Here is an 18,555-nt window from a genome sequence, read left to right as displayed (position 1 = left end):
TGTACTAGTCAGAATGAGATAGGCTATCTTGTGGCAACAAATGGCATCCAAATCCGAATAGCTTAACTCCATGTAAGTTCTTTTTTTCTTGCTCATGCTACATGTGCTATGGTGGTATACAGGGGAAACTCTTGTCATAGAGTCACTCAGGGATCAAGGCTGACAGAAGCTCCATCTCAAGCCATCCTTTCACTAGAACAGGCTGGTATCACAGAAGAGTCATGAATCAAGCCTTGGCTTCTAAATCTTCCACCCAGAAGTGACACATATCACCCCTGCTCACATTCCATTGACCAAAGCAAGTCACGTGGCTTATCCAGCTTCAAAGCAGTTGGGAAAGGCATTCCCATTGTGGGCCTGGAAGGCAGCAACTCAGAAATATTTGGTGAATGCCACTATGACTAGTAGTTTAGTTCTAATTCCCAATTACGTTCCAGTTTTGTCCCCTGAAAGTCTAAATACAAAGTTGAAAACCTTATGAACAGGTTTGTACCTGACAAATAGGCAAACATTTTCATAACATAAAGCCTGGTTATATTCACGGGTTTATTGTTGTAAAACTGTGCAGCACACAGAAAAAAGAAGCTCTCTGGGCTCCTGGGCTCAGAAGCTGTCTTGGTTGGCCCCTAAGAGCCCACTTGGAGACTGGTCCCACTGACCATGGAAGTTTCACCGGGTCAGGGCAAAGCGAACAAACAAAACGTGATAAAGCAAAAAATTTTTCAAAAAGCAAAAATTTATTCCATTTAAGGGAGTGCCATTTATTCTGATATCATGTATTCTTTCATTTTTGAGGTTAAAAAAGCTCTTTATGAAATAGTGGTGATGGAAGTTAGTGAAAGTTTTTTTTAAAACAAACTTCCTTGGCAAAATAAAATGTTAGTAATGTTATATATCTGACCCTCTTATTTTTTCTGACATTTTTACTGACCAGCTGTGAAATTGGACCGTTTAAGCCACTCAAATGGTTTCCTTCTTGTTTTCTCATCTAATTGGAGAAAGAATCCTCAATTGATTGTCGGATTTAAATTTCAAATTGCCTAAATGATGTGAACATTTTTCCCAAGGAACAGCCCTATTGAGACGTGACCATTGATAGTGTTTGCCCGAGAAGATTCAAGAACACATTTCTTTACTCCCTGTGAAACATAAGGAGAAAGGGCCAACTGGGAAGACGTTTTGTGAGTAGCTTAACTTCAGGCACTTTGTTAATGAGACTGTCTCAGGCCTTTGGACAGTTGTCCACTTAAGTTGTCTGCTTTGGAACTGCCTGCCTGGCTTCCTGAAGTTTGCTAGCCTGCGTTCTCTACAAATGTGACGTTGTTCAACCGTGGCATTGACAAGCTGCTGACACAGTGTGCATCAGCTTTGGGGCGCACCTTCCTCCTATCAGGAAAAGGTGAGCCAGGACAGGGAATAGAACGATTCCTATTTCTTGGAAGTGATAGATGACAAGGCTGAGGGGTTAAACTAACCAACCAATGAGAGTCACTGAGAGGGGACAAGTATCTCTTTCTTGGGGGAAGTTGGAATAAGTGTAGATACTAAATTTCTAATAGAGAACAAAGTCTATTTATTCAAAGCAGAGAGGCAAGGGGAAAAGCACCACTTGGCTCTCCTACAATGCCTAATTTAATTGTGAATGAATCTCTGAGTGGAGAGATTCTTGTCAGTAGTATTAGCTGTCCCTACATTGCACGTGGGAAACCCAGGCAAGAACAGGCCAAAAACACTGAGTGGTGGATCTTAATGCAGAATGAAATTAAGGCACTCTTCCTTAATGGCTTTAACCATTTGATCACATCAATCTATTTTGAATGCCACATCTCTAGCAGACACTAATCACTGGGTGATAAAGATGCGCCACAAGTTAGGGATGTCTTGGGACGGCATGTCTAGAATGAAAGCCCACACTTTCCCATGTATTATCTCACTCTCATAGCTCTTAGACAATATGCACTGCAAAAGGAAGGTTATTTATATTATTTATTTGGCCTAAAACTATGATAACATCCTTTGGCACGGGCATTATCTGATGGTATTTGAAACTGAACCAACTTCCTATTTCCAGACATTAACAAATGAGAGTCATCATTTGTCTGATGTTATTTCCTGAGTTTAAGAGAGATTTATTTTCTCCAATTCATTTAAGTTTTTTTTTTTTAAGAAAAGATCTCCTTTAGACAATTAAATTTCCCAGAATTGTTTAAGCACTGTTATTGTTCTCAATGAGAATATTTCCTATTTAACTCTGGCTATACAACTTGATGAGAATTCTTGTGAATATCTATCATTGCCATACTCAGAGAATTTTCAGGAGACTTGAGAGATAAATCAACTAGCCTATAAAGTATCAGAATCCCAATTTAGAACATTAATTCTAATAAGTCTCTGGCCAGAGGATGCAAGGATGAACAAGGCATGACATTTATCCTCAAAGAGCTTACAATTTAGAGGGGGAGATGCAAAGGTACGTTAATTCTATAGAAGGCACGATTGTCATATCCTTCTCTCTCTTCACTTCTGGGGATAAAACTAAGGGAAGATGTGTAGGGGGGATATTATGCGTGAAAATACAGCAGCATGAATGACTTATTACCTAAGGATAAGTCTCATTATATAAAAGAAGAGTGATAGTTTGTATTCAGGCATCAGAAAATGCCATTTCTGTCTAACAAGAGGCAGTATATCATTGCTGTTAGGAAATGTGGACTCTTCAGCCAGATTGCCTGGTTCAAATCCCTCCTCTGACATTTACTATCTTCGTGATTTGGGGCAACTTCTAACCTCTCTGTGCTTCAGATCTCTAGTCTGAAAATGGGTGTAAGAATTGGGTTGTTGCAAAGGTGAAATAAGTTTAAATTGTGTAGAACAGTGTCTAGCATGTAGTAAGTGCCCAATAAACATTAGCTATTATTAGTAAACTTCTAAGAGAGTCCCCTATTCTTTTTTTGAGGAAGATTAGCCCTGAGCTGACATCCACTGCCAATATTCCTCTTTTTGCTGAGGAAGATTGGCCCTGAGCTAACATCTGTGCCAATCTTTCTCTATTTTATATGTGGGATGCCTGCCACAGCATGGCTTGATAAACGTTGTATACGTCCATACCTGGGCTCCGAACTGGTGAACCTCTGGCCTCTGAAGCAGAGCACACAAACTTAACCACTACACCGCCAGGCTGGCCCCAGAGAGTCCCATATTCTTTTATTTTATTTTATTTTTATTTTTTTTAAAGACTGGCACCTGGACTAACAACTGTTGCCAATCTTTTTTTTTGTTTTCTGCTTTATCTTCCCCAACCCCCCACTACACAGTTGTATATCTTAGTTGCAGGTCCTTCTAGTTGTGGGACGTGGGACACCGCCTCAACGTGGCCTGACAAACGGTGCCATGTCCACACCCAGGATCCGAACCCTGGGCTGCCACAGCGGAGCATGCGAACTTAACCACTCGGCCACAGAGCCGGCCCCCAGAGAGTCCCATATCTTAAATACAATTTTTGAAATTTACTGTCCTGGAAGAAGAGTTATACATTTTATTCCTTTGAGCTCCTAACTTCTTGCTACAAATTTACACCCATAGTATTTAACGTTCATTGTCTATGTAAATGTAATCTGTAGATACGTATAATTTCAATATGACAGAACCACTGCTGACCCTGCTGGTGATGCAAGGATTCTAAGCGACAACCTCAGACTGTGTTGGCATCTATGACATTACTCCATTTCTCCTCTCATGAAGATTTTGGTAGCATTTATGAGGAAAAGCTTTCCAAAAATTTATATTAAAAAACACTGATGGAACAATTATCCCTTCATCATTTGCTCTCAATTATCCTTTGTGTATACACCTTTTACACAGCTCTGTATCTGGAGCTTAAATCCACGGCAAGAACTGCTAGGTGATAGCCACAATGGGAACCATATTAAAAGCAGAGGGAAACCAACGGTGTCATATGTTTCCTCATAAGCAGCGGGATTCTTGGTGCCTGACCCTCACCATGACATTTAAAGTAGATACATTTTGGGTTGACTGTCCAGCTCTCCAGGGTTCCCTGCCTGCCACTCAGCCCTGTGTTCAAGGGTGGTTTCCAGAGGCCTGTGTTTATCCTATTCTCCCATGTGGCTCCGCTTCCTTGGCTATACTGGACGGCGTGAGAGATGGGCTCCTGACCTGCTCTGGTCCAGTCGGGACCTCATCTCTAGAGATTTAGAATTGGCTCCATGAGGGTCGGGCTTTCTGTGTGCCTGGCTTAGAAACATGTAAACCTGGGAGAGATGGGAAGCCGATGTGCAGAAAGAAGCAGGGAGGGAGGAGTGAACCGCCAGGGTCCTGCTGGCTTTCCAAAAGTTAGCTCTTGTCTGTCCGGAGGACCAGCTTCATTATGCCACTGGACACTGTGAAATACCCCCTGTATCTTCACCAAAATTCCTTTTATTTGTTAGAGTATATTGGTTTTGGTTAGTTGCAATGAAAGGAGTCCTAATTAATACAGCATTGTGTTGGATTGAGAAAGCTGTCATAAAACTAAAGGAAGACTTTTGTAATATCCATTCCAGAGATCTACGATCAGTAGGCTTATCAGTGAGGGTTCACCTGGAAAAGCAGAACCACTATGAGTATTGTGGAATAAGGAATAGATTGTATTATAGAAATTGGACCGTATACACTTGTGAGGGTTGCTGGAGAAACAGAAGTCTAAGAGGGGCAGTTGAGGAATCTGAGAAAGGCCTCTAACCAGCCCTGGCGAGGGTGAATGAGTTGGAGCTTGCAGGAAACCTAGGAGCTATGCATGTCCAGCTGTTAGAGTCGGACCGTGTAGGGGGCTGATACAGAAGTCTATGGAAGGTTGACGCCTCTTTGTGTCTACTTCCTCTGTGAGTGTCCAGAGAAGCATCTGGTGGGGAGCCAGGGGTTGCTGTTGGTCAGCAGGATTGCTATTTGGGAAGGATACCTGGCCAATGGACAGGCAAGAGAAAGGGCAGACTGGAACCAACCAGCACCTCCACATCTGTCTCCACCGCCTCTAACCAACGAAGACCTTTCAGACAAAATGGCTACTGCTTCAGTGCCACCTTGCAAATATCACAGTTTCGGCCAAGAGTAACTGGTAACTATTCAGGGAAGAGGACTCTGCAAAACATGGTTTCCAGAGCAATCAAATTGACAAAGAAACAATCCTGTGCACAGGTCTTTGATAAGACTAGGAACATATAGTCCAGTACAGTAGGTATGATAGAAGACTGGGAAAAAATGATAAAATTTACCCAAGTGATTATAATGAACAAACATATTTGGGAATCATAGCTTTATGGCACCATCATCCACTCAGCCTAGTCAACTAAGTGAAAAACCACAGTCATCTTAGATGCTTTCTTCTCAATTACCCTCAATATCTAGCCACCAAGTTTTATATAGTTTTGCTTTCTAAAGTATCTCTTGAACATGGCCTCCTTTTCTCTATCTTCATTACAAATGCTCGGATCTCTTACCTGGACTGTTGCCTCTTTCCTAACTGGTCTTTTTTGTCTACCATAAACCCATCCCTAATACCACTAGATTAGTGACCTTAACCTTTGACTGCACTTTAGAATCACCTAGGTGCTGTTTATAAAACCCAATGCCTACGCCCCACCCCAGACCATATATTAGCCCCTCCCACAGCAACCTTAAGTGGTACGTACTATTATTAACTGTTTTGCAGGTGAGCAAACTGAGGCTTAGCAAAGTTAAAGCACTTCCCAAGGTTCAAAGCTGAGAAGTAGTGGAGCTTAGACATGCATGAAGTTATCTGAGGGCAGAGCCTACGCTCCTAATCATATGGTCGAATGCCTGCCAAACTGTGCTCCAGGGTTGATTAGACGGATGGTGGGGTGGCCAGCAGGTGAGGTGGCGGACACAGCTGGGAGCACAGGGTTGAGGGGAAGTTGATGTGAATGGCTTTGAAGTTGGTTTGTTTGAATGGCTGCTTAGACAACCAAGTGGTGATATTCAGGCAGTAGTTTAAAATCCAATGAGGCCCAGTCTAATTCAGGGGTAGTGGGAATGAAGAGGAGGGGACGGGCACAAAAGACAATTCTGAGGTAGAATGAACAGGATTCGGTGACTGAACGTAAAGGATGAGGTGAAGGCGTATATAGCACGGTCTCCCAGGTTTTCAGCTTGAGGGGAGGAGGACAAGAGGGGAGTAAAGCTATCTTAGAAAAAAGGTTAATACAGGAAAAGCAGCAGTTCAGGGAATGTGTGGGAGAAGTAAGTGAGAATCCTTTTGGAGATATTAAATTTGAGAGACCAGCAGAGCTTCTAGGTTGGAAATACAAATCTGGAGTTTGAGAGAGAGGTTGCAGTCAGAGAGACCAACTGAGGTCACATCTGGATAGTTGAAACCTTGGAAGTGGATGAGAGAGTCAGGTCAAATATGAGGGATGCTCAAGAAGAGAAGAGGGCCAAGGATGCAATTCTGGGGAAGACTAAAATAAGGGACGGGGAGAAGAGGAGAACCCAATGAAGGAGACCCAAAGGAAGGAGAAGACAAGTGGGAGGACAGCAAGGATAGACAGACAGATAGATAGATAGATAGATAGATAGATAGATAGATAGATAGATAGGAGAAAGATTTATTTTATTTTATTTTACTTTATTTTATTTTTTTGCTGAGGAAGACTTGCCCTGAGCTAACATCCATACCAATCCATATTTTTTAGTATGTGGGCTGCCAGCACAGTACAGCCACTAACAGAAGGGTGTTAGTCTGTGCCTGGGAACCAAACCCAGGCCGCCGAAGAGGAGCGTGCTGAATTTAACCACTAGGCCACCGGGACAGGGCCGAAACAGATTTATTTTAAGGAATTGGCTCATGCAAGTGTCAGGGCTGGCAAGTCTGAAATCTGTAGGGCACGTTGGCAGGCTGGAAACTCAGGCAGGATTTGAGGCTTCAGTCTTGAGGCAGAATTCTTTCTTCTCCAAGAAGCCTCAGTTTTTACTTTCAAGGTCTTCAGCTGATGGATGAGACCCATCCATATTATCAAAGGTAATCTCCTTTACTTAAGGTCAGCTGACTGTAGATGCTAACCACATCTGCAAAGATATCTTCACAGAAACACCTAGATTAGTGTTTGATTAAATATCTGGGTACTATAGCCTAGCCAAGCTAACACACAAGACCTACACCACAATCCACCTCTTGGCAACAATACACATCACCTTAAACCATCCTTAATCTCCAAATAAAAACTATAACAAAGTACTTCTACTTATCATGATACAACTATTTTGAGTACAACCAAAAATGCACTAACTTTCTCCCGAGGAGAAGACACAAGAGTCCTTGGGTAATATTCACTCTTCTCCTTCATATCCTATAACTTAAATACTGTGCTGTAAATTTAATTATTATCAACACATCTTGTGTTATATGATGAGTGGATAAGGAAGGGGAGAAAACAAAGATAAAATATAAAGAAATATGTCAAATATCTTTGTTTTCTCCCCTTCTTTATTCACCTATAAACAGTCATAACAAAATAGGGAAGAAATTCTCTTGACAATTCTAGTCCTCAGTTCTGTAGTTGGTCACATGGTCACACTTGGTATTTGTAACTACCTTCTTCAGTGACCCATTCTCTTTGCTCTCAGAATCATTCCAGCAAGCATGGTTCTTTGCCTGGTAGGGTGATCCAAACTTTCATTCTTGGAAAGTCTGGGCCATTAGTAGCCCTGCCTGAGTGGGGTTGTTATAGTTTTCCATTGACCTTAATCACAGGGCATGAAAATACTAAGAGATGCCCTGAAGGATCTCCTATATACCAGAGATGCTCTTCCTTACCTCTATCATCGAATGGCAGTCCAATTTCCAATTGGTAGTAAGGATCGATCACCCAAGCCAACAATACAACTCCCTTCTTTACCTGTAGATTCAGAGACATGAGGAGGTCAAATTTGCCAAGCGTCAGTCTTAACTTCCAGTTAAATGGAATTGTTGTCATGTCACTTGATGGAAGCATCCTTGCCTTTGGACTAACACCCGTAGGCCATCAGAGCATAAAGTTGAGAAGACAAATCAGAGCTTTTGCTAGTAGATCACTAGGGCTAATAGTGAGTGGTGCCACTCCCGTTTCCATCCCTTGATTCCTGGACCCATGAATCCCGGCTATGCGAGAAACAGCATCTTATAATCGACACTGATTTGGAGCATATACAGAGGGCCACCTGGAGAACCTTGCCCCAGCCCCGCAAGGTATTGTCACCTAGCTGGCACTGTAACTGAGTCCTCAAAAGACTGTTCTATTGTTCTGTCAAGCCAGCTGCTTCAGGATGATAGGGAACATGGTAAGACTAGTGAATCTTGTGAACACGGGTCCCTTGCCATATTTCATTCACCGTGAAGTGAGTTCCGTGATCAGAAGGAATGCTGTGTGGATAAGGCATTTTGTAAGTCCACAGATAGTACTTTTGGCAGAGCATTGTGTGCAGTGAAGGGAAATTTATATTCATTGTCTCAATTCCAGTTGGAACAAAATGCTACCCCCTCCATGATGGAACTGGTTCAGTGTAATCAACCTACCACCAAGTGACAAACTGGCTGATCACCCTGGGGAATGGTGCCATATTTTTGGTCTCTGCTGTTGGCAGACTGGATACTCAGCAGTGGCCATAGTCAGATTGGTCTTGGTGAGTTGAAGTCTATGTTGCTAAGCCCACGCATAACTTCCATCCCTGCCACCATGGCCATTTGTTCATGAGCCCATTGACCAATGGCAGGAGTGGCTGGGGAAACAGCTTGACTGGCATCCACAGAATGAGTCATCCTATCCATTTGATGATTAAAATCCTCCTCTGCTGAGATCACCCTTTGGTAAACAATCACATGGGACACAAATATCTTCAAATTTTTTGCCTATTCAGAGAGGTCTGTCCTCATACTTCTTCAGATGTTCTTGTCACCAATTTTCCAATCATGTTTCTTTCACATTCTTGACCATCCAGCCAAAGCATTGGCCACAGTCCAATAACTGTCATATTCTTGTACCTCTGGCCATTTCTCCTTTCAAGCAAACTGGAAAACAAGGTTCACTGCTCAAAGTTCTGCTCACTGGGAGGATTTTCCTTCACCACTGTCTTTCAGGAATGACCCAGAAAGGAGCTGTAGTGCCGTGGTTGTCTACTTTTGGATGGTGCCTGAATATCGTGCAAGATCACTGTAAACTAGGCCTGAGTTTTCTCTTTCTCAGTCAATTGATCATAGGGAACTCCCTAGGAGGCCATAAGTGCAGGCTGGGAGAGAGAAGGTAATATAGCAGGAGTGGGGACCGTGGGCATGTGGGTCACTTCTTCATGCAGCTTACTTGTGCCTTCAGGGCCTGCACAGGCCCAATCTCATATATATTACTTTCATTTGATGATGGAGCACTGCTGTGCTCACCCACCTTTATGGCTTGTGGGTTAGACAACACCCAGTTCATGACAGGCAGCTCAGGTTGTATGGTAACATGGGGGCCCATGGATAAGAGTTCAGTCTCTACTAAGGCTTAGTATTAAATCAAAAGCCATTTCTCAAAATGAGATTAGTTATCCACAGAGGATGGCGGGGCTTTGCTGCAAAATCTTAAGAGTCTGTGATGTGCTTCACCTTAGAAGCCTGACAAAGCCTCCATCAGCATCTCTATCACCACTGATGCTTCAAGTACCATTGGAACAGCCGGATCTTATGGCCCGAGTGGCAGAGCAGTGTTCATGGCAGCCTGGACTTGTTGCAGAGCCTTCTCTTGTTCTGGGCCCACTCAAAACTAGCAGCTTTTCAGGTCATTTGGTAAATGGGCTTGAGTAGCAAACCCCTAATGAGAAATAGGTTACTTCGGAAACCCAAAGAGGACTATTAGATGTTGAGTTTCTTTTTTTTTGGTTGTAGGAAGGACCAACTATGACAACCTATCCCACACCATGGGACCTCTAGAAAATACACTGAGATGGAAGTCTTCTGAATTTTTGTCAGATTTATCTTTCACCCTTTGACACACAAATGTCTCACCAATAAGCCTAGAGTAGTTACTACTTCATAGTCACTAGGTCCAACCAGTATAAAGTCATCAGTGTAATGGACCAGTGTGAAGTCTTGTGGAAGGAAAATGTGCTAAGGTCCCTGCTTGACTAAATTATGCTCTAGGGTTGGAGTTGATATACCCATGAGGCAGGACGCTGAACGTTTATGCCAGCTGGAAGAACTCTGCTTCTGGTGATCTTTACTAACAGATATGAAGAAAAAAACATTCACAGATCAACAGCTGCATATGAGGTACTAGGAGATGTATTATTTGGCTCAAACAATGAAACTACATCTGGTATAGCAGCTACAATTGGAATCACCATCTGGATAAGTTTATGATAATCCACTGTCATTCTCCAAAATCCATCTATTTTCTGCAAAGGCTACATGGGCATGTTGAATGAGGAGGTGGTGGATATCACCATCCCTGTGTCTTTCAAGTCCTTGACGGTGGCATTAATCTCATCAATCCTTCTTGGCATACAGAATTGCTTTTGGTTAACTCTTTTCCTAGGTAGAGGCAGTTATAGTGGCTTCCACTTGGCCTTTCCTACCACAATAGCCCTCACTCTGTGGGTCAGAAAACCAATGTGGAGATTCTGCCAGTTGCTGAGTATATCTATTCCAAATATGCATTCCGGACCTGGAGAAATAACCATAGGATGGGTGCAGGGACCCACTGTGAGAGGGACCTGAGCTAAAACTCTGTTGATCGCTTGACCTCCATAAGTCCTACTCTGACTGGTAGACCACAATGATGTTCTAGGTCTCCTGGAATCAGTGGCAGTTCAGAGCCAGTGTCCAGTAATTCCTGAAAAATCTGGTTATTTCCTTTTCCCAATGCAGTCACCCTGGTAAGAGGTCATATGTCCCTTTGGTGGTGGTGGTGGTGGGGGGGGTGCCTAGAAGAAAGAGTAACAGTAAACATTCTGGGCAGTGTTGCTGGGTCTTTCCTCCTTCATTCGAGAAGTTCTGGGTCTGTAAACTGCCTTAAGCCTGGGAATTGATGGAAGGGCTGAGTCTCTGTTTTGGTAATTCAAGTTAGGCTTTTGTTCACTTGAGCTAGAACTTGTCTGCTCATACGGATCAAGTAAGAATTTAGGAGGCTTCCCATCTATTTCACTATGATCAACGTGCCAACACCAGAGATCTGTGAGAGTCGGACTATTCTGATTGTGTGTTGACGGTCGTCCATTACAGAAACCACGCCTACCTTGCCTTTGGAGATTCATTGCCACCATTTGACCCCTGCCAACTGTAATCCATTATCCCCATTGCATTTAAGGATCCCCGTTCAGCGGCTGCAGTTCCCACTGTAATGTCTGACATAGAGAGAAGACTGACCAAGGATGCCGGGTCACAAGGTTATTTCCGAATCGCGGTCAAAGTGTGTCCTCGGGACCCTCCCCGAGTGGGTGAGCAGGTCTTACATGATAAATCCGCTGTGCTATTCCAATCCCCCCTAAGCTTTGGGAACCTTCTTTGCAATATACCAAGGCAGTTCTGGCATTTCCACTTCATTTAGTGTAGGTCACCTCTTGGTCCCTGCTTCAGTCAACAACCAAATTGTTAGATCCTTTTTTAATCTCTCAAACTACAGCTTTGAATCCCGATCTTAGTGGTCTATATCATTAAATTCAGCTGGATCCAGTTTTAGGTCCTTCCATTTTCCACACATCTTAATATCCATGCTCATATTCATTCTGTCCCACAAGACACCGACATTGAAGCATATCTGTGCATTTTCACTCACAAGGTTCTTATCTCTTGAAGGAGCTTGGCCCTCCTCTAGTTCTAACGAGACCCTTCCCGCTCCTCCAGAAGGTCTTCCTGACTCTTCTTCACAATACTCCCTCCAACCCCCAACTTCTGCGACCCTTTCTGTCCCAAGCCACTGGCTCTTGGCATATTCTACTGCATGGTATTTAGTTTTCTATTCACATGATTATCTTCCCTACCGGAGCTGAACTCCTTAAGGGCAAGAACCGTTTCTGGCAGGTGCTACATAAGGGGTGCTCCAGTAGCCTCCTTGCATGAGCCAAAGAGAAGGAGTGAAGGCCGTGGGTCAGCGGCCTAGGAGCTCTGCATGAGTCAGAGCCTGCGCTCTGGGCCAGCTGCCCAACGTTGGGGGGAGGCTCTGGGACCAGCCCCATGCGGCCAAAGATTCAAAAAGTTGGATTCACATTTCATTTTTGAACAGCTGCTCCCACCCGTCTCTTTCCTGGCGTCGTCTGTCGTCTCCCCACTTTCTCCCCACCCTCTCATCCCCTCCATCTCCTCATCACCCCTTTGGTCACTTCCCTGATCACGCGTCTGGGAGGCGCCCTGGTAGACCCACTCCGAAGGCCTCGCAGTCTCTCTCTCCTTCCCTGTGCACCGGTTCCCCCCAGCGTACTTCCCCTCTCATTTTCGTCCAGAAATGAGCGAGAGGGAAAAGCAAACTTTCAGAGGTCCGGAGACAGGTCGTGGGCCCGCCGGGCCGCCCGCCCCCGCCGCGTGCGCGCGCGCGCATGAGAGTGTGTGTGTGTGCGTGTGCAAGGGGCCGAGGCTGGAAAGGAAACCGCCTGCCTCGCCGGGGAGAAGGAAGGAGCCTCCCCCTCCTCGCCCGCCCCCTCCCCACTTCCCGTCCAGCTCAGCGCCTCGCTTCCCCCTCCGCCGGCCGCGGGCGCACGGAACCTGCCCATCGCCGACGAGCTCGAGGCGGCGGAAGCCGAGCGGGAGGAGCCGGCTGGGCGCATGTCGGGCGGGGAACCCCAGGGCGCCCCAGCCGGTGGCGGCGGGGGCCACCGTGCAGGTAGGGGCGCTGTCACCGCGGGCATCAGGCCGGGGAGGGCGCGCTCTGCCCCCTGGCAATCGTGCGGGTCTGGGTGTGCCTCTGTGAACAACTTGGGTTCCGTGCACCCTTTTCGAGGTGAGGGAAACTGAGGCAGGGCGCGTGGCGTGCGGAGTTGGGAGAGGAGTCGGGTCTGAGGCTGCCAGCCAGCGCCCCGACGGGCCAGATCTCTCCCCTCAGACTGAGCTGAGATCCCGGCGAGCGGCAGTTTTCGAAAGAGCGCTGGTCGCAGCCGCCCCCCGCGGCGGGTCTTGGTGGCCCAGGAAGGTGGTGAGGGCCTGCCTGGCGTTTGGGTCAGTCCCGGCACCGGCGCCGCGCGTCCTCACCCTCGCACCTGTGGGAGAGACGCCCCGCTTGCCCTGGTCCCGAGACTCCCCTGAGAGTCGGGTTCCACCCCATCAGGGACCTGGAGGGAGGAGCTTGGGGCGAGTTGTCCCGGAATGTGGTGCTGGCACCTCCCCAAGGGGCTGCTCTGCAAACAATTTCACCTCCCACTTCCGACTTGGCCGCAGTAACGCCCAAGGCCGGGCTCAGAAGAGACCGCTCCGTTTCCACTTCCCGCAACATGGGTCACGCTGTCAACTCTCAGTGTTGACACCGAGGCCATTCAGTTGACGGTTGCTTTTTAAGAATGACAGGACGTGTCCTGCCATCTCACTCTTAAAATGCATGCGAAGGAGTTGGAGACTTTCCCAAGAGGGTGCGATTTGGGGTCGGGGAGTGCTGCCACTGCGTCGTCGTCGCTGGGCCACCAGAGGGCCAGGGAATTTTAGATACAACCCTTGACATCTGGGAGCCTTGGTTTCCTCAGATGTAAAAGAGAACACGAATAACCTGGCCTCCTTGTCTCATCCATGTGTTGTGCAGGAAAGCACTTTGCAAAATGCACGGTCAATTGCACAGCTGTAATTTGGGTGACACCAGAGAACTAAGAGTTGGGGTTTGGAGAGAGTCTGCCTGCATCTCAGTTTTGGACTTAGCTATGCCTCAGTTTCCCCATTTGTTAAATGGGGACAACAACAGTGCCCACCTCATTGGGTTGTTACTGCGTTTAAATGCGTCAGTGGCCCTGAAGCACCTAGCCCAGGGCCTGTGTAAGCTCTAAATAACCTTAGTTGCTATTTTTACTAAGCATAACCTAAATGATTTGGAGAGATGTGGAAATGCCAGTTTGATTTGATTCAAGTATGAATAGCAGAGTATTCGAGAAGAAATTTAATGTTATTACATTCGGGCACAGCGCATAAAGTCTTTCGGGGTTCAGCTGAGAACTGTGTCACTGAGCAAAAAGAGGCCTGGATCTGCTTTCTGAGCTCTTTGACCTTGAGCCTCAGTTTCCTCATCTGTTTCCAAAAAACTAAGAGAAAAGAAAAACAGGGACAGGAATTATGGTTTTTTGGACTGGTAGAGCTGCCGGAGGATCAAATGAGGCAAAAGGTCTGAAAGCACCTCGAAGGGGATGAGTCGCTGGCTAACAGGAGACATCGCTGCTGCCAGGAGGGCAGAATAACATCGCAATTGATTTAGAGCCTACAATGTGCCAGGCCCTCTATTAGGACTTCCTTTGATGAAACCCGCCCCAAACCTTTGCGAGGTAGGTATTTACAATCCTCATCTCTCCTGTACAAAGCTGACCTTCAGGGTTACACTGCTTCTGTCTCAAGGTCACATAGCTGTTAAGGGTAGAGCCAGGATTCACATCCTGGTGTGGGCGCCTCTCACAAGTGTGTTCTCAACCACTAACCAAACTGGAGTTAAGGAGACCAGTCGTGGTTCAGAGTGGACCAATGTTAGCTTGTAGTTAATAATGTGTCCTGCGTATTTGTGGCCTCTAAAATATGAGTGAATTGTTAGACCTGGCAAAAGAGATTTTGAAATAATCTTAATTTCTTTCATCCCTATTTTAAAACCCCATTTTAAATTATTTTCTTGCAAAAATAAACAATGAAAATTTGCAGAAAAAAAGTATTAAAATCTTGAAAGAATGTATTGCAAGAACTCATTGCAAACCTCAGACTAAATGGAATCCGAATTAGTGTTTTATTTTAACACTTAAATTTGCCGGAAACCTTAGGATGGCACAGAGGTGTAACTGGGTTTGAGGCTTTTGGTGATATGGTTAGCTTGCAAGGCTGGGACCCAGGACATTTCTGCAGGGACCTCAGTGCTCACTGAGATGCCCCCAGAGGGAAGAGGACCTTCAGAGCAAGTCTGACCACCTGAAGGAGAGTGAATGCCAGGTCTACGGGCTGCAGAAATAATTCTTAAGTCATTTGTTTCGTAAAAGAAATTTCTCTTATTCTTTTTTCTTTTTCCAAAAGCAATGCATGCTCATTACAAGATGCACAGAAAACTACAAACAAGAAAAAAGAACATAAAAAACGACAGTAATCCTGAGCCATGACAGAAAGCAAATGGCCAAAAGGAAGGAGGGTGGAATGTCAATAAAGACAAATAGCTTAGTGTCACTGTTCTTGTAATCCATTTCTGTGCTATGTTCATCGATTTACATCTATTTCAAAAATGGGATGCAAACTATTATTGTGTTAAATGACAAAAATAGTGCTTGCTCATTGCTTGAACATTAAGACATTAACTTTAGTAAAAAGGAGCCAGAATTTATTATGTTCATTAAAACTTTTCCATTTAAAAATAAAACAAACTTTTGATTGGAGATTAAACTGTTGATGTTTGAATTTTATTGTGGTTTTGGTCAAAGTTTGATGAAAGACCTTCAGAGCAAAGGGGAGGTACAATGGTGATCTTTAAATAATGAGAACTAAAGACCAGCACAGAACAAAGTTTCTGAGTATAAAAATTTTAGATTAGGGTCCTTAGATCAGAATTAGAACCTTTGTTTTGATAGTGATGATAATAATTCAGTTTATATGCTGGGTTCCCACACAAAGCAAGCAGAGAGCTCCGCTTCCAGAGATGCCCTTGGCAGCCACTCTCGGAGTGAGGACGGTCCCCTTTGGCACAGCTGGGGCCATCTGTGGCCAGCCATTTTTCAGCCACCACCGTTTAGTAATGCAAGACTTTTAGTCTTTGGAAGTCTTCTTTTGCTTGTTCTTAACTTTAATGACTGTGTGGTAAAAATTCCTTGCGAATGTCTTTTGTGCAACAATCATACAATTTTTTAAATCCTTGCCGCAGATGCTGTGACCATCCTGAATCCATTTTCTCTTTTGAAATCAGAGTTGACCAGCTGCTCCTTGAGCACAGACTTTGCAATCAGCTTCCGAATTTTCACACCAAGTGGAAGTGGGAAAGGAGAACTGTGGCTGACCGATGAATGAAATATTATTTCTATTTTACCCGGCCCTCCTTCCTTTTGGTCGCCTGGCTCCTGTCATGGCTCAGAGATGGATGGTAAAGATAGCGGGGCTTCCTCTAATCACTAGGGTTGCTGGTCATCGAGTGTTATAAACAGAATCACAGAACTTATTGCTGGATGGAGCTTCAAAAGATCAATTGGTTAAACCCCTTGAGTTCTGGGAGGTGAGGCATCGACAAGTGCATTTACCAAGTGCAGCTGCTGAGCGCTCTATCTTTAGTCAATATAATGGTAGTAGTAGGTCTCAAATCAAATAATTGAAATAAACAACCCTAGATTATCTTTCCCATGTCAACTTCAGGTTAATTTCCCAGCCACGCTGCCTGTGTTCATCCATTTAAAATATGTGGATAAAATTCTACCTGTTTAACCCCAACATCTGCCTGTCACGGTAGGACTTTCACCCTTTATTTGCAGATGGGTTTGAACTCTCAGAGAAATGCAGTTAAGACAGTAAACTCCTTGAGTTGAGCGATAGCAATCTCTGAGGATAAATTATCTATTGTAGAGTACTGACAGTTGTGAGTGGCGGTAGAGATTGTGGAATCTGGCCTGCTTGTTTTACAGGTGTGAAAAGTGAGGCATAGGAACAGAGTGAGTATTAGAATCTGGGTCGTCTTAGAGCTGTTTCCATCAAGCCGTGCTTCATTTCTTAGTTCTGCATAATTCATCTCTGCTTAAGAAATATTAAGTGGGGCTGGCCCGGTGGCACAGCGATTAAGTTCGCACGTTCCACTTTGGCAGCCCAGGGTTCGCTGGTTCGGATCCCGGGTGCGAACATGGCACCACTCAGAAAGCCATGCTGTGGCAGGCATCCCACATATAAAGTAGAGGAAGATGGGCACGGATGTTAGCTCAGGGCCAGTCTTCCTCAGCCAAAAGAGGATGGGTGGCAGATGTTAGCTCGGGACTGATCTTCCTCAAAAAAATAAATAAAAAGAAATATTAAGTGAATGGAACCAAATCCTTGTTTATTTTTTTTGAGCCATCGTGGGTCTTAAAAACTTAAATTTTGAAGCAGTTGCTTTTGTCATATCATCATTGATCTTTAAGAATCGTTTGTTCGTTTATTCATTATTCATTCATTCAACATTGATAGAGGGGCTTCTTGGCCCGGAATTAGAAGTAGAGCCACACATTAATAAGGTATCAATATTTGACTTAATTTAGAGAAAAACTTGCTAAAAATAAAAGCTGTCCATCAATGGAATAGGCTGCTTTGAAAAGCAGTCAGCTCTTTGCTGTGGGAAGCATTTAAGTTAGTGCTGGCTGGTTCTGTGGTGAATGTAATGAGGGAGTCTGCATGTGGGGATGGGGCCCATATTGGAGGATGTGTGGGAACCCTTCCATAGCTCTAGGATTCTGTGATTTTTGTCCTGGAGCATTGGGATCATCCAGGATTTGAGCTACTGTGTAAATTTCCTACTCCCTGCTCACTAGGGTTTCACATTTTGCCTCTCCCCATCCAGGTGGTTTCATTTCCAGAAGCCTCGCCAGCTCTTTGCAGTCAGCTGCCTGAATGCTGTAGGACCTTCAACCCCCCAGCGTTACACAGATCTAGGGTTGATCTTAATCATTAATGCGATCATGTTCACCCAGGCGAACAAATCGACCAGGAATAGTAACGTGTATTTGACAGGTGGCCCTGCCTCCGGATTAATTGCCTTCACAGGTTGAAAGGTGAAATATCTCAAGTTTAATGAGTGAATTGGAATCTGAGTTTAAATTTAGTTTTGTGACATGTACACCGACCTAACTTTTCTTTTTCCTATCTGTCATCTCTTAATTTGTGAGTGGATTGATAAGATGATTTGACATAATTATTAGGCTTTATCTTTGACATGGGAGAGTGTGTGTGTTTTGCATTTATAAATGAAAGCATGACACATCTTAAATACCTTTAGGAAGAGGAGGACATTTCACAGTGGTCAATGAGAAAAAAAGTAAATTTAGAGGTAAACTGAGGTTCTTCTGTTTCTAATACACTGGAAACTTAGAATTGTGGAAGCTGTTTTGTGATTATAAATCTTCTGATGAAGAAAAGTTTATGTATTTCAGTACGATTTTTTTAAATTGAGGTATAATTTACAATAACATTAGTTTCAGGTGTACAACATAATGATTTGATATTTGTATATATATTGTGATATTATCACCACAATGTCTAGTTAACATCTGTCACCTGACATAGTTACAAAAGGATTTTTTTTTCTTGTGGTGAGAACTTTTAAGATCTACTCTCTTAGCAACTCAGTACGATTCTTACTATTTCCCTAATGCTTTCATTATAGCCACAGGCCAGGCATAGTGAAATGTGAGACAGCTATCCTTGGGCATAAATAA

The 18,555-nt window shown here is 44.4% G+C and overlaps 1 protein-coding gene across 39 annotated transcripts in view; it reads left to right on the top strand.

Moving 5' to 3' along the window:
• Positions 1–18,555, top strand: part of DISC1 (DISC1 scaffold protein) — a 395,918-nt gene that overhangs the window by 31,223 nt on the left and 346,140 nt on the right. For 17 of the 39 annotated variants that reach the window (XR_011496343.1, XR_011496347.1, XR_011496346.1 and 14 more), the window contains exon 1: positions 12,572–12,836. The exons of 1 other annotated variant lie outside the window; for it this stretch is intronic. Coding sequence is in view for 14 of the 38 variants with exons in the window: in XM_070492665.1 (XP_070348766.1) it covers positions 12,779–12,836 (58 nt within the window). In the remaining 24 variants the exon portion in view is untranslated. Of the gene's footprint in view, positions 1–12,450; positions 12,837–18,555 lie in introns of those variants that run through there. 21 more of the 39 variants (XR_011496371.1, XM_070492731.1, XM_070492740.1 and 18 more) reach the window with 12 other exon arrangements.

Source organism: Equus asinus, chromosome 2 (genome assembly GCF_041296235.1).
Source record: "Equus asinus isolate D_3611 breed Donkey chromosome 2, EquAss-T2T_v2, whole genome shotgun sequence".
Taxonomy (NCBI): Eukaryota; Metazoa; Chordata; class Mammalia; order Perissodactyla; family Equidae; genus Equus; species Equus asinus.
The sequence above is the reverse complement of the archived record's forward strand: the minus strand, read 5'-3'. Positions and strand labels throughout refer to the sequence as shown.